Consider the following 15722-nt stretch of genomic DNA (forward strand, 5'->3'; position numbering starts at 1 on the left):
AACCATTTCATAAAAGCATGCATTGAAATTGGAAAAGTACAAAGAAAGGCAACAAAACATAGAAGGGACACAGAGAACTTTTGTTGTGTGGGAAATGTTAAATATTTACATTTGTTTAGTCTTGAGGAGGGACATCAAAGCAGGACATGATCACTTTGTACATTTATATCAGTGTCTCATATGGAAAATATTGTGTTCAATTGTTCACTGTGAGGACACCTCAAAGACAGGAGGGCATCTTCTTCGGCTGGAAATGAAAAGGTTTCAACTCATTGTTATTTCCAGCCGATCTGTGATACCACTAGAACCCTTCTGATGTTGTTGGATGTGAATCTGCCAGGTATAAATCCAGATTGGTCTTGGTGAATAATAGTAATCCATTTCCTTGTATTTTTGTAATTATTTTATAATCTGTACTAAGTAGAGATATTGGACAATATACCACATTCTTCAGGGTTTTATCCAGTGTCAATATAACTACTATGGTTGCCACAGTGTGATCTCTATTCTTTTATATGGGTAACGTATGCAATGCTATCCATATGCCATACATTGCATATGGGCAACGATACATCCGCAACCCTGCTATAAAAAAGCGCGCGGAATTAAAAAAAAAAAAAAAAAAAAAAGAAGCCAAAAGTCACACTGCGCTTGGCCACATGCGTTAGATACACTGTCATACGCAGTAAACCGGCTACATACGTGGCAATAGCCAGCTCTCTGCCGACTCACACAGACCGGTAAAATGCTGCATGACCCACTCAGGGTTTTACACACACAGTCGTGTGAATGAGCCCTTACTTTCTGTGATTTATCAGCATGTGTGGTAGAAACTTCAATTGTAAACCCTAATTAATCACAATAGAAATTTTCATTGTTCTGTAAATATCTATTTTATCGATGGAGCAAAATACAGCAATTGTTTGAATAGATTTGTTATTATTTTTCAAAAGAATGAGTTAAAGATTAATCTCCAGTAGTGTAAAGGTAGTGTAAAAGCTGGGTAACTGTGAAATAGTCCATCTTTGGTATTGGGTTTAGCAGGTGTAGCTGATCACTTAAGGCCCATTTACATCTACCGATTATCGCTTAAAATTCGTTCAAACGACCGAAGAGGAGCGATAATCATTACATGTAAACACTGCCATCGTGCACTTTTCGTCTGAACGAAGATTTTAATGTGAACTTAAAATCCATTGTTCAGCTGCAGAGAGATAAAGTATCAATCAACAGACTGCATGCTGTGTCCTTCACGGGAGTCCAGAGATTGCATTGTATTCTGCTGGCAACCCTGATTAGAACAATGCAGCTGTTTGCACAGCAGGATGTGGGATTAGTCACATTCTGGGCTCTGCAAACAGCTCCTGAAGGCCTATTTACATGCCAGTGAAGATCATAAAGTGTTAATGGACATTAGTGTCTATTAACAATTTATGCAAAAAGATCGCTAAAACTTTCAGTTGTTTGAAAGATTATCTTTTGTGTGTAAATGGGCCTTTAATGTAAATGTATAGAAAAAACGTGGTTGAACATTGATCCAGTCTGACTATCACAAAAGGTCATAAAGGAATTCTTCCTTTTTAGGAAAACTCTACCTAATGATATCATATTCAAATGTATGACACTTCATTGTAAGTTCTTTATTGAACTCAGCTACTGTGTGCTTTATAACTCACAAGTATGACTAATGTTTGAAGGGGTTGTTCACGGGTTAGAGGTTTTTTCTCTCCTTCAGACCTGCACAACTATAAAATAATAGTCATACTCGCCTCTTTACGGTCTCTGGTCGCTCAGGTTTCCGCATACTTCTAGGCACTGCAAATCACGTGTTTGGCTAGGCTTGTTACTGCTGCAAATAATCATTGGCTTAAGTGTTGGCACTGCTGAGCATGATGTTTGGAGACAGCTGCCGTGAGCATAGATGGCCTATGATTTGCTGTGATTGGCGGTACGTAGAGAATTTAAGGCCACAGCCTTACAGCGGCTTCCACTGAATAAAGATGTTACAGCAGTAACCTAGTGTGTATATAAGCCAACATGTTCTTTGAAGACCTAGAATACCTTACATTCCCATTTAAAGGGGTTGTCCAACAGTTGAAGACATTAAAGAGAACCGATGACATTGAAAATGTAACTACTGTATCGCAGTATATATGCCAAACCTCAATATTAAATCAGTATCCAAAGGTTTATTTTACATACATACCAAAAAGTTTATTCCAAATACACAATCCATAAAAACTGCATAAAATGATGACAGCCGTACACATGACCATTTGGGAGCAAACCAAAATAAGGTGCCACAAGTTTACAATGCTGGCACTGTAACATCATAGAAAAGGAAGGGATGTGAGATAATTTTCTATATCATGCCTCCCGTAGTCACATCTCAGACCCATACATAAAAGACAAGTAGCAGGGATTTCAGTTCATGAGTTGCAAGTTATACTGAATCTTTTCCTACAAAATTACATCTTCTCAGCTCCTCCTGCTGTATAACATGCTGCCTGCAGGTCGGGCTCCATGTTCAATGGTAACTGGCTCCCTTTAAATGGGGTTTCCAGGATGAGAAGTTTAATACCCTAGATCCCTTGGGCTAGATGACAACACCATAGAACTATACAGAACAGCAGCTGGCTGAATACTCTGTTTTTGATGGATCTATTTTGTTCACTGATTTTGATATTAGTAGCGGTGCTACTGTCTAGTGATTTTAATTGCTTTCTTTTTCAATATCAAGAATTACTTTTTTTTTTTTTTTTACATTAAAAGTTCATTTTTAAGGTGAACGGAGCAATCTATTGTTATCCTAGCCAGCACATCCATCTGGGTCGATTTCTTTCAGTGCTCTGATATAGCTGCCCTGCTGTATTAGCGAATGGGCTTGAGCTGCAGTACCGCACACAACCTGTGGACAGGTGTGACGCTGTTTTTGGAAGAAAACAGCCATGCTTTTCCAATCTCATACAACCCCTTTAATAGAAGCCACAATACTTTGCACTGCTCCTGTCACGGTATGATATGACCACTTTGACACAAGCAATAATCCATCTGTATTGCTGTGTAGAATGCCTACCTGTTTTGTGTATTGTAGGGACAAGGAGTTGTGCGGGAGTGGTTTGATATTCTGTCTTCTGAAATCATCAATCCTGATTATGCACTTTTCACCCAATCTGCAGATGGTAGGTACTCAGTCATGTGCTCACACTACATACACAGAAAATATGTTATATGTGCTTCTATTTTCTTTTTCTTTTTTGAATAGGAACAACCTTCCAACCAAACAGTAACTCATCAGTGAACCCGGACCATCTGAATTATTTCCGATTCGCTGGAGAGATCCTAGGACTTGCACTTTATCATAGACAGTTGGTTAACATCTACTTCACGCGGTCGTTTTACAAGCACATCCTTGGTATGAGGGCAGCCCATTTTCTTTCCCTTTCTGGCTGATGATGTGATTGTGGGCTGCCTGTGTACACATGCCGGCTGCAGTAATGTAGCCCTCTGAATCTGGCTGTACACAGAATGCTTTCATTACTCAGTGTGATAAGGCTGAAACATGTAGACATCCGTGTGTATATTGCTGACTTTATGTTCAGGTTCTCTAGTTCGGAAGATTACTTTTAGTTCACTCTACAGAATAAAGAAATATTGCCAAATTTCAATTTAATATGTTCTGTTTGCCTGTAAAAGCCCTTGGCTTGGTCATTTCTATTTATGTACTATAATAGCTGCAAGAACATTGTGGAGAAAGCCACATTTCCCTGACTAGTGCTGTTCTTGCTTCACACAGCGCTGTTCTTTAACACTTTGCACTTCAGGTTTCTTAAGTGAAGGTTTGATTGTAAAGCAAGCAAATACCATAAGTGAAGTATCATTGTGCTTCTCCAGCAGGACCGTGGCTCAGCCGCTGGCTTATCTTTGAGGAAGGCTGACTGTAATAATGTATTATCAGTTAGAACAGATTTGGATTTAATAACATTATAGAGGTGCTGTAGTGTTTTTTGTGTTTAATGCGGTGATAGATGAGTAAGTCATTAAAGGGAATCTGTCAGCTCCCTTGAGTCCTATAAATTAAAGTTATGGCCTCCTAGGAGCTGAAGACAGAGATGTGACTATTATATTTATCCTCCTCTGTCCCTGCTGAAAGCCACAGCTGAATGCAGATGATGGACTACATAGGCACGCGTGTAGAATGACATGTTCCTATGTAGTCCGTGAACTGCCAGTCGCCGCAGCTTTTGTAAGAGGACATTGGGAGAACGCTGGGGAGGGTAAGTGGAATAGTCACATCCCTGGATTCAGCGTTTCAGCTCCTACGAGCCCATAACTTTAATTTATGGGGCTCATAGGAGTTGATAGATTCTCTTTAAATTGGATTTGTGGTTAGCAATGTCCTCTGATTTTTAAAAAGGCAAAACTATAAAACAGTATCCACATCAGCAAATTGAGCTGTAATTGATTTAAAACTCTCTTAGGTTGGTTTCACACAGTGTTTTTAGGGAGGAGGGGGTTGGAACATGTTTTTGCTGTGCTTTCAGGCTCAACGCCAGTATTGATGTAGAACGTGCACGACAAACAATGCATTTTTACGGTGTTTTTCTTCACGGTTGGTGTTTTTAATCAAAGCACAGCATGCTGTAGATATGGCTTTTAGCCATGCATTTTCCCATAGACTTCTCTATGGGACTCTTAGTTGGGAAAATGCACGAAAACAAGGTATGTGAAAAATGTATGCATAAGAAAAACCTCCCAAAAATACACATTAAACTCATGGCATTTTTTAAAAGCCAAAAAGAACTACTGTATGTATGGTGGGAGCTTTATTTCTGTTTGCTGTATAGGAATGTGGCTGATACAAATAAATCCCACATAGGTAACTAATACACAACTAATCGTAGACAGCAGCTGTACGTTAATTAAATGTATCTCTTCTTAAAGACGCCCAAAATGTGCTGAAGTAAATGAATAGCAGTTTGTCTCTCAGCTAGCTGCACTACATTAGTTCTACTGAAGAGGGCAGCCTTGTGCTGAAAATGCAGAAGCAAGTAAATTGGATGGTAAGAAATCTCTTCCTAAATATCTGCATGCCTTAATACTGCAGGTATCCCAGTAAATTATCAGGACGTGGCCTCCATTGACCCAGAATACGCAAAGAACTTGCAGTGGATTTTAGATAATGATATTAGTGACCTGGGACTGGAACTTACTTTCTCCGTGGAGACTGATGTGTTTGGAGCTATGGAAGAAGTGCCCTTAAAACCAGGAGGGGCAAGCATAGTTGTTACACAGGAGAACAAGGTGAGTGATGAGATCAGTGTCAAGATGTGCTTGTAAACTGTCTCTGGAAAGATACACTTCACGCTCTGATATCGCTCCGAAATTACTGTATCTCTTCCACTGGGGCATGATATCTATATGGAAGCTTCAACACCTTTAGGAGTCTCTCTGCTGCCATTAGTCAGTGACATTACTAATCCATCATATTATTAACACTGCTAAACTGTTTAATTCATTGGAATTCCCAAAACATGAGCTGGGAGTTTGCAGGCTTTTAGCTGAGCTGAAAAGTAACTGGCAGAGAAGTTTCAGCAGATAACAGCCCATCAAGATGAGTTCCCCTGTTCCAATAAATTATACATTAATGCCTTCGCATGGCATTGAGAGGTGGCACTCAATATTACTGGAATCTTTGATGCTATTTTGGGTCCTGCGTTTCCCTCTATTAATATTTCTATTTAATCAGCAGCATGTTATCCCAACAGCATAGCACAGGCTGAACATTATGACAGTGTTCCACTTATTAGTTACGTTTAGCAGAAATAATATGCATTCTGTGTCATGATGCTTATATCCATCATTTGTCACAAAGCGCCAGTGCAGAAAAATGTTTAGATTCTGGTCTCTGCCACAATTTTAATTATGAACATCCATTTTCCTATGACAAATACACAAATTGACTTAGAAGCCAGCCTTATGTTTCAGTAAATGTCTCCACTTGGAGTCTGGGGAAAAACAATGATGCATGATTGAAGACTTGGGTGATTTAGGGCTGAAGGCTAGGTAATGGTGTGTATGCTATTTTTCTTACATGTGTACAAATGCTGGGAAATTCGCCGCTATAAATTATGTCACATATAAAGCATTGGTTATGTTAAGGGGAATTTAGATCACCTTGCTCTAAGACAAAGTGATAATTACATTGTCTGACACAGGCGAAAGAAACTGTGCCAGTTACAGGTCAGGCCAGAGTCACTTTGGGAAAAGAATGGAATGAATATTTAACCATACACGCGCAGGCATGATATATGAGGGTAGCCATTAAAAATATATTTTCCAGGGGATGGGGGGAGTTGCTCGCCCATCAGCTTTTATGTTTTTATTTTTAATCGCACTTTTTGATTTTTTTTTTTTCTTCCAGCTAACACTAGGAGGCTGCTGTTATCTGTCTGTCCTCATAATCCTGTTTTAATGGCTGAGATTACAAAGAAAGGACATTAGAGTAATGACTTAAAATGTTCTTCATGGAAACTATTAACCCAGACAACAGCAGCAGCACCACACAAATGGATGCAAGTGCAATCTGTGTTGATAGATTATATCTAGTTCAGTTTCTAGGGGAACCAAGGAATTTTCTTTTTTTCTTTTTTTTCTACTTTCATAGTTGTATCTGTTTAGAACTCTTTGTTTTTATCTTTTTCATTTAGTTTAGTTAAATGTTTTTCTGTATTTTTTTTATCATCTTTTCAAGCATTTTAGTTCAGATATTTGCTCTTAAAACATTTCTTCTTTAGTAGCCTACATTGGCTGCTCACCTTTAGTTCTACTATTAGCCTTGACATTTCTTGTGCACTTTCAAGATCACCACTCATACCCTCTGCCAGTCTTGGCGAAAGACCACTGCTGTTCAGCAGGCAGTCACTTAGGTTGGTTTACTGGTTGCTTGGCACATTCCTTCTCTCACACCGAGGATCGCAATAAAGCACATTTCATTAGCTGCAAGTGTCTTCCAAGACAAGGTACACATGAGGAGACTACTGCATAAAGCACGCACAATCTTGTCATCACAGTCTGCAGCTAATATACTGTATATGTACATCTTGGAAATGTGAGAACACCAGTGTAGTAGAGGTTAAAATGAGTATGTGAGGAAAATTAGATTACACAGCACATAAGTACATGCTTTATTCCAAGGATATCATTTTGAGATGAGTCTTCAGTTTTAATTGCTATGCTTAGTCTGGTTTAGACAGCCATTCAATTAACTACGAATGCGGAAAAGCACTTTGTATCCTTTGATGCACTAATTTTCTAGCTAATCGCATTTCTGATAAAACAATTGATAAAAACACATCCTGTGGAAATGAGTCGGTGTTTTGTACCTGCTTGAATCCACAATGTAAACATATTTGCTGCGTGTTTTTCTTTATTCTGCGGAGTGCTGACCTCTTAACAATTGCTGGAGGGGAGCTCCGCCAATTTCCTTTTACCTTGTGAAATGCATACATCTGCAAGACACAGGCATCCTAGAGAAAAGCACAGCAAAAAAAAAAGCAGCGCTTTCTTTGGGTAAGGAATTGTGAGTCCTAGTACTTATATGCTGGTGTAGCAGATTGTCTAAAACGGGCCTAGCTTCAAGGGTTATTTAGCAGGATTTAAGATCTCAAGCAGCATAGGTAATTGCAATGACGTGTGTTCCAAAATAATGACTTAAGTTCTTGGAGCTTCGTGGCATCTTGTGTTGTAAAATGACTTTTGGAACAAGTTGAATTGAAATTAATGTTAAAGAATGGAGATGAAATGTGGTGGTGGACTGCCCTCCATTCAGTACCATCACCTCTGGCTAACCTCTAAAGGACCCGGTCAGCTCCAAGATGTGTCTGTTTTAAGAAATACTCCCTATACGATAACAATGCTGGAGCATCTTTTCTTAGAGCTCGGGGTTGTGCCATTCCTCTGTTACTCTTAATGGAAATGTATTAATAAATTGACAACTGGGTGTCAATTTATCTTATCAATAGGGTGTGTCCTTACAAAGTCTGATACTGTCCAATCAGTGATGACAAGTGGCAGACTGTATATGGAAAATACCAAAAAATGCCCAGTTTTCGAGTTTACAATAGGAATAGTACAATGCAAATATGTTTTTTTATGTAAAACACAAATACTTACTAAAGCAGGTATGTAGGCAGAGCTGGCAGATAGACACAAGCAGTACAACCTACCGACAATCTAATGGGTGTGATGGGTGCCCTATAGAAGAAGTTGAGGTTGTTTGACCTTGGAATTAACAATTCCTTCATCAGTTGCGAGTTCTTCTTGCTCACTGTACTTCTTGTAATTCTCAGTGCAGGCAAGTGTAGCAGTGGAGCTGCGCAAGAAGAATGATGCTCTCGCCCAAGACATCTAGACAAACGCCTCCTATCCATAAAGGAACCTTTTTATATTGTGGAAAGGTTGCCGTTTCGGGAAGGGAGGGGAAGGTATATTACCAGCAATTAAACTTCTCTGCTGTCTCTCCAATTCACCAGTTTCAGGTCCCATTTTTTTCGGCCATCCAAGAAGGCCACCACAATTTTCTATTACCAAGAGACTCAAAGACGTGAGCTTTTGCAACATTTTGCATCTATTAATCACTTCCTAATCATATTTTTGCTGCAACTCCCATCAAGCTAGGAACCAAAACACACAGTGGAGTCATACGCCATCCATTAAGGAGTAAATATCTTTATTATTACAAAATGTATCAAAAAAGACATTCATGTCAATTGCAAAACAACACAGAAGAGATGAAATTGCTGTTTAATTACACATTAGTATATAGCTATCATAAACATGTCTGTCGTGTATAAAAGAGGCGTCACTGTGTATCCCAAAATTTGTTATCATAAAATACAGAAAATACAAATCGCTGCACTAAAGGCATCTCAGGATATGGATGTCCTTAGACAGATCCCTGTGAGCCCCACGTACACATTGCTTGCCCACATGAATGGATCCCACCGCTTGCATGTAAGCTAGCAGTATTCGATATTAGTATAAACATGCTTGTTGCATTCAAGTAAAGGCACCACATGCGCTCCAGCCAAACAGCTCAAAAGGATTTTTCCCTCTACTTTTCGACCTCATAGCAAAGTGTATATAATATAGATTAGCACACTGCATTGGTGACTAAAAGATGCATGCCCACAACCAAATCCTTGTAAACTCCATATAGAATACATATGTTGTCTGCTAGCAGTGCTTAACCCAATAATCTACACACCAATTAACAGCATTGGAACGCACTGCCCTTTAAAGGATACGATCACATAAACAGACACGGGTAGTTCAATTAACCCTGCAGAACAAAAAAATGTTATGGGATAAAGAAGATAGTACAACATAATATGAACATACCCATTTAATGACCTGAACTCCGGCACCAAACACGCCAACACGTTTCATATTACGACCTCAGGCTTCATTCACACAAGCGCATAAACGGCACGTTTTTACAGCCGACTGATATATGCGACCATCTGAGGGATTGGTTTCCAATGCATCCGTTCATATAGGCAAATATACAACGCATACAAACGTCGAACTGTAAAAAATGGCACATTCGCTACTTTTAGATGTGTAATCCTACCTAAGTAATACCGAGTATTCTTATTACGTTCTCTAATCCCTAATGCTTGGTAAGCATGTTTATACTTTATTCATTTATGCTTTAAATTTCCAATAAAAAACTATTGAAATAAAAAAAAATGAAACCTACGCGACCGAAATACACGTTGACACATATACAGCGGGCAAAAAGATATTTCTGGACCTATCTTTTGCCCGATATATGGCGGCAGATCCCATAGACTCCTATCGGAGTTGGGAAAAAAAAGAGGGGGGCATTTCAGCAGCATCCAACGCTACGAAAAGCTTACAGGTGCCTCTATATAGGCATGGGAAGGCATTCCGAGGGTTTTTGCAGAGCGAGAGTTTTCTCGGGGTGCAACATATTTTCTCACTAAAAACACAGCTCTTAGTCGTGTAAATCAGGGGTCCCCAACCACCGGACCGGGGCGGGGCCGTCGGGTGTTTAGCGCCGCTCCGCGGCACCGCCGGGAACTTTTGCTCTAAACACAAGGCCCGCGGGCCAAATTCGGCCTGCTGCCTTGTGTTATGTGGGCGGCGGCGTGCCGACGCCACTGACCACTGAAGCGATTACCAGCGGGGGCGCCGCTGATCCCGGCGCACACTGACCTCAGTGTGCAGCCAGGATTCTCCTCCCCGAGTCCCCTGCTCATTAGTTCCGCAGGAGAGGACTCGGGGAAGAAGCGTTCCGGGCTGCACACTGACGTCAGGGCAAGCAGAGAGGGAGCGACGCTGACAGCAGGGAGGAGGTAAGTATATGGGTTGGGGGGGCTGCTTATTACTGGAGGGGACCTGCTTATTACGGGGGGGATTGTTTACTGTGGGGGGCTACTTATTACTGGGGGGGGCTACTTATTACTGGGGGGGCTACTTATTACTGGGGGGGCTACTTATTACTGGGGGGGGCTACTTATTACTGGGGGGGGCTGCCTATTACTGGGGGGGGCTGCCTATTACTGGGGGGGGGTGCTGCTTATTACTGGGGGTGGGGCTACTTATTACAGGGGGAGGGGCTGTCTATTACTGGGGGGGGGATAAATTATATGCTGCCCTATGTGTGTGCTGGGGGGATAGATTATATACTGCCCTATGTGTGTACTGCCAGGACATTCTAAATGTCATAATTAAATAAGAATACACTAAACTCCAACCCCCTTCATAACCCCGCGCCATATAACCAAAGCCCCGCCTTTGCCCCGCCCAACCCTGCCGGGCCTTGTAAAAATGGTCTTGCTTGAAGCCGGTCCCTGGTGCCAAAAAGGTTGAGGACCACTGGTGTAAATGGACGAGAAAGCGCTAATCATCTCTGGCCAAGATTGTGGAAAATTGGCCAATCATGCAAATTTACGACGTGGATGAGAAAGCATAAAAACGCATACGGTCATGTCAAAGAGCCCTCAGGGGATGTGTGCCTGACTATCCTGAGCTCCCTTATATAGTAATAAAGTCCCCCTGCTGCATATTGAACAGCGTATACACCCTGGAGACGAGGAGCACATGACCCCGATATCAACATGCATGGCACAGCCGTGATTTACATGTTGTGTATTTTATTTTATTATAACACATTTTGGGATACATGTTCATGCCTGTATACTAATGTGTAATTAAACCTCTATTTCATCTCCACATTGGTGAGCTGGGCTCTGTATAGGTGTCGTTTTGGAATTTATGTGAATGTCTTTTTTGGAAAAGTAATTTTTTTACATTTTGGGATAATGGTATTTACTCTTTAATGGAGGATGTATGACTCCATTGTGTGTTTTGGTTTGTACCACACTTGTCTAATTACCTAATGCACACTGTGCACTGCTCTCTGATTGGCCAGCGCTCATCAGATAAACAGTGCTCGGAGAGCAGGTTTAGTACATTGGTAGTCTAACACTACTACTAGATAGTCTGAAGATTGTATCAGCCATATTGGACGGCCAAAAATGGGACCTGGAACTGGCGGATCAGAGGGCCAACAGAGAAGAACTGTAAATAATATACCGCTCACCACCTCCAGTGTCGGGGCAGGATTAGTCCTTGATTTAAATCTTTTGTAACTTCCATGCTTAGTGGCAAGGAATCTCTGACTAAAGCTGAGAGGAACAGCTGCTCCTTTTGTATTTTGCTGGCAATCTGTGTAGGCACTGGAATTATTTGTCTTTGAGGGAACATCACCTTCATACACATTTATTAGTGAGTTCCAGTTAAATAGTTTGCTCCTTCCTCCCATTGTAGATGCTGCTGGAACCTGCTGGTAGCAAGTGGAATGAGATTATACACTTATTTCCCAGATCCAATGGCAGAGCAGCGGTCTAGGCGCCACCTATCAAGCAGCTGTTCACCTTGCCTGTGAGCCAATCCAGTCTTGCTTTTTAATAGGTTTTAGCAGAGCTAGCATGACATGGTGGCCAATCTTTTGTGTTAAAGTATAACTAAACTTTTTAAAACCGCTTGACATGTCATCAGCGCTGATCAGTGGGGTTATGGGTGCTGAGGCCTCCACCAAATGCATTCTTTGATGGATTGTGAAGGGAACGCAGTTGTAATACAGAGCCAGGCTGTAGACACAACAGTTTAGACTGGAGATAACTCCGATCCTGGCCGTTTAACCCCTTAAATGCAGCGTTCAATAGCAACTGTGGCATCTAAGGAGTTGGATGATAATAGGGCTGCTGATGGGTTACAATGGCAATTGGGGGCCTAACAAAAGCCCCAGGTTTTGCATCAGTATGCAAAAAAAACCAACTTTTTCAATATTTTTTTTTTTACACCATACAAAATGATATATCTACGATAGTGGAGAGTTTAATGGTTGCTTCACCGGTGGTCTAGTGTAGTGAAAGCGTCAATTCATAACTGTATTGTGACCTACGATAATGGATGGTATTAAGTGCTTTGCCTGTGGTCTAAGGTAGTGCAGGGATTAGTTCTCACTTCCCTTATTGTCTAGGCTAGGGAAAGGCTTAAAGGGATATTCTGCACTTTTAGTATTGATCACCAATGCTCAGGATAAGTCATCAATAGTTGATCGATCGGCAGGAATCCGCTGCTGAGGATCCCTGCAGATCAACTGATCCTCCGACCTACTGTCAGAGCAGTGGGGCTGAGCATTGAAGTGCAGTGAAGGTGAACAGAAGAACTCAGAGGCAATGATGCCTCCTATTATAGTTCTGGCTCTTCATAGTGGTCACAACTGGAAGTGTAATAAAAGGTATCACTGTTATTGATTTCAATGGGAGTGAAGCCGTCTATTACACTTTTGCCCCTGACCACCAGTGATGACACTTGGCCCCACCGCACTGACAGGAAGCTGAATGTCATGTGAGATGTAAAGAGCTGGGGGCATGGCTGGGGACGCACTTCACCCACCCCTTTTAATTAGTATTAGATTTTTTTTTTTACCAATTTTTTTTAGCTGTGTTGTTGTTTTTGGCATTTTATCGTCCTAAATAGTGTTAATTAAGTCAAAATTATTTTGTTAGGGTTTATTCAAAGTCCCGATCATGCTGTGGTTTTTATCATATTTTTTCAAATCTGTTGCAAAATACTGTAGTTTTGCTGGGATTTTGGAAAATTTGTTGTAAAAACCATAAAATCTTTGTTGCTTTTTTAAATTGAAATAGGTCCCAAATTGATATCTTTTAAGGGGTCCTAGCTCTCCTTTACTGTGAAAGAGCACATTCTTGTTTATATTCAGGGTACCAACCAGTACATACCTAGTTCTGTTCTCAGATGAGGGGTGCATACAATTGTATCCAGCAGAGCTAAACAACCTGGGTGATGAATTGTTGCTAACTGCTGCTGAAGTATGCTGCTCGATGCCCCAATGTACTGTACATTAGTAAGTTAGCCGCAAGTATGATTGATTGCATGATCAGACGACACAGGGTTTGTCCGTAGTCTGCTGCTGCAGAGATACGTTTCTGATTAGGAGCTGGTTGAATATTTTTAAGGAAAACTACACTTCTGTGGCCCAATATACAGGGTGATCAGTAAGTAGTGGGGCTATCATGCTGTGCAATACACAATGCGGCATCAATCCTGCTGCATGACGCTGTGTGCATTGATCTGTGCGTTGTGACATTCATCTGACCTCTCCAATTTTATTATGATGATGTACATCTTGTTCTGCTGACCACCCGCTCAAAATTTGTTGCACACTTGTGGTGTCCTGCTGAGTTTCTGCTACATTACAGCACAAAGACAACCGTGTAGGTAGCCCTATGATAAAACCTATAGTAAAACCGCCAATTTGATTAAATGGATCTTAATGGCATATTAGAGGCAACTTAATTTCCTGATCTTTATCCAGATTCAAAAATATACATCCAGTTTCTATAATTGTGACAGCGTCTCTAAAGTTAGCTTCACAGACTGCTTTTCCCATTTTATCACATTATTCGCCCCAAACTGCAGCAGTTTGCAGGATTTGTTTGTCTGAACATACCCTGTAAGTTGCATAATGCTGTAGTTACTTTATTTTTCTTTTTGCATGCATCAAAGGAATAAAATTGATGTGCTGTAAGCACTGATGCAGCAGATCTCATAGTACTTTTTTTTAACTTTACATTAGATTAGAGAACCTATTCAGTCATACCTGCTGAATATCTAATTCATTTTTACTTTTTTAGTCTCCTATTGATCTGTTTTTAACAGGAATCTGTTGGCTCGTACATACTGAGGGGAGGAGCTGAGCAGATTGATATACAGTGGTGCCTTGACGTACAAGTTTAATCCGTTCCGAGACGGAGCTCGTAAGGCAAAAAACTCGTATGTCAATGTGCTTTTTCCCGTTGAAATGCATTGAAACGCCATTAATGCGTTCCAATGCATTTCAATGGGGAAACTACCTGTAGAAAAAAAATATCAATACTCACCTTCCGCAGCGTTCTGCGATGTTCTGCGACGCTACTGCAGGCTGTCGCTCCCTTCTCCATGCCAACAGAGCATTGGTTTCTGGATGCAGAGCTTGTATGCTCCGCCCCAAGAAAGCTAATGCTCTGATTGGTTAACCCAGCGCCGGCTTTCATTGGCTGATGCCGCTCTGAGTTAACCAATCAGAGCATTAGATTGCTAGAGGCAGGTATTCAAGCCCCGCATCCAGAAATTAATGCTCTGTCGGCGTGGAGGAGGGAGCGACAGCCTGAAGCAGCGCCACAGACCATCAGGAGGACGACACGCCGGCGACAGGTGAGAATAGACTTCCCCCCCTGAGCCTTAGCTTGCAAGTTTTTTGACTTACAGGCAGGCTTGTACACCAAATTTTTGCTTGTAAATTAGAGCAAAAATTTGGGATAGAGCCTGCTCGCAAGTCAAAAAACTCGCAAGCCAAGGCACTTGTAACCCGAGGTACCACTGTATATGTTTTATGGGGAAAGATTCAGTATAATTTGTATTTTATTTATTTATATCTCTGCACATTCTGAGCTGAACAGTCCAATGGGCGGAGCTATCGGTGATTGGCAGCTACACCTGTATGTACAGTCATATACAGATAGCTGTCAATCACTGATAGCTCCGCCCATTGGACTGTTCAGCTCAGATTGCGGAGAGATATAAATGAATAAAACATTAAATTATACTGTATCTTTCCCCATAAAACTATATATCAGTCTGCTCAGCTTCCCTTGCTCTATGACATCATGCCAGCAGTTTGGACAGCATGTTCGAGCTGACAGGCTCTCTTTAGGTAAAACTTATTTAAGCGTCAAGGAGTCTAAGTGGTTTCTCTATCTTAAGACTGGAGTTCAGAGGCTTCGACTTACACAGAAATGAAGGGAGGTCACTGTCAACTTGTAGAAGAAGCTGATAATGGATTCTTATAGTGTGTAATGCCAGAGTGATACATGAATATTCACAAGTAGCTATTTTAAATAAGAGACAGATGAGGTTCAGGAGGATCACAGTGTGATGTACATGAAGCCAATAACCTCTGTGGCGTGCAGGACATACAACATTTACTTAGCACCTTAACAGGAGCTGTGCAAAGACATGGAACAAGATCAGCAGGACCTACAGTATAATGCAGCTTTTTGGCCCTCTGTCTTAATGCTCAGTATGTTTGAGCCATAGAATCCATAATGCCTATTTTTCAGAAT

General features: G+C 41.1%; 1 protein-coding gene across 3 annotated transcripts in view; it reads left to right on the forward strand.

Moving 5' to 3' along the window:
- The window catches only part of HACE1 (HECT domain and ankyrin repeat containing E3 ubiquitin protein ligase 1), a 104873-nt gene that overhangs the window by 69984 nt on the left and 19167 nt on the right, over window positions 1-15722 (forward strand). For all 3 annotated transcript variants that reach the window (XM_066608072.1, XM_066608080.1, XM_066608088.1), the window contains 3 exons: window positions 3095-3182; window positions 3266-3415; window positions 5108-5304. In XM_066608072.1, coding sequence (XP_066464169.1) covers window positions 3095-3182; window positions 3266-3415; window positions 5108-5304 — 435 coding nt within the window. The remainder of the gene's footprint in view (window positions 1-3094; window positions 3183-3265; window positions 3416-5107; window positions 5305-15722) is intronic.

Source organism: Eleutherodactylus coqui, chromosome 1, assembly GCF_035609145.1.
Source record: "Eleutherodactylus coqui strain aEleCoq1 chromosome 1, aEleCoq1.hap1, whole genome shotgun sequence".
NCBI lineage: Eukaryota > Metazoa > Chordata > Amphibia > Anura > Eleutherodactylidae > Eleutherodactylus > Eleutherodactylus coqui.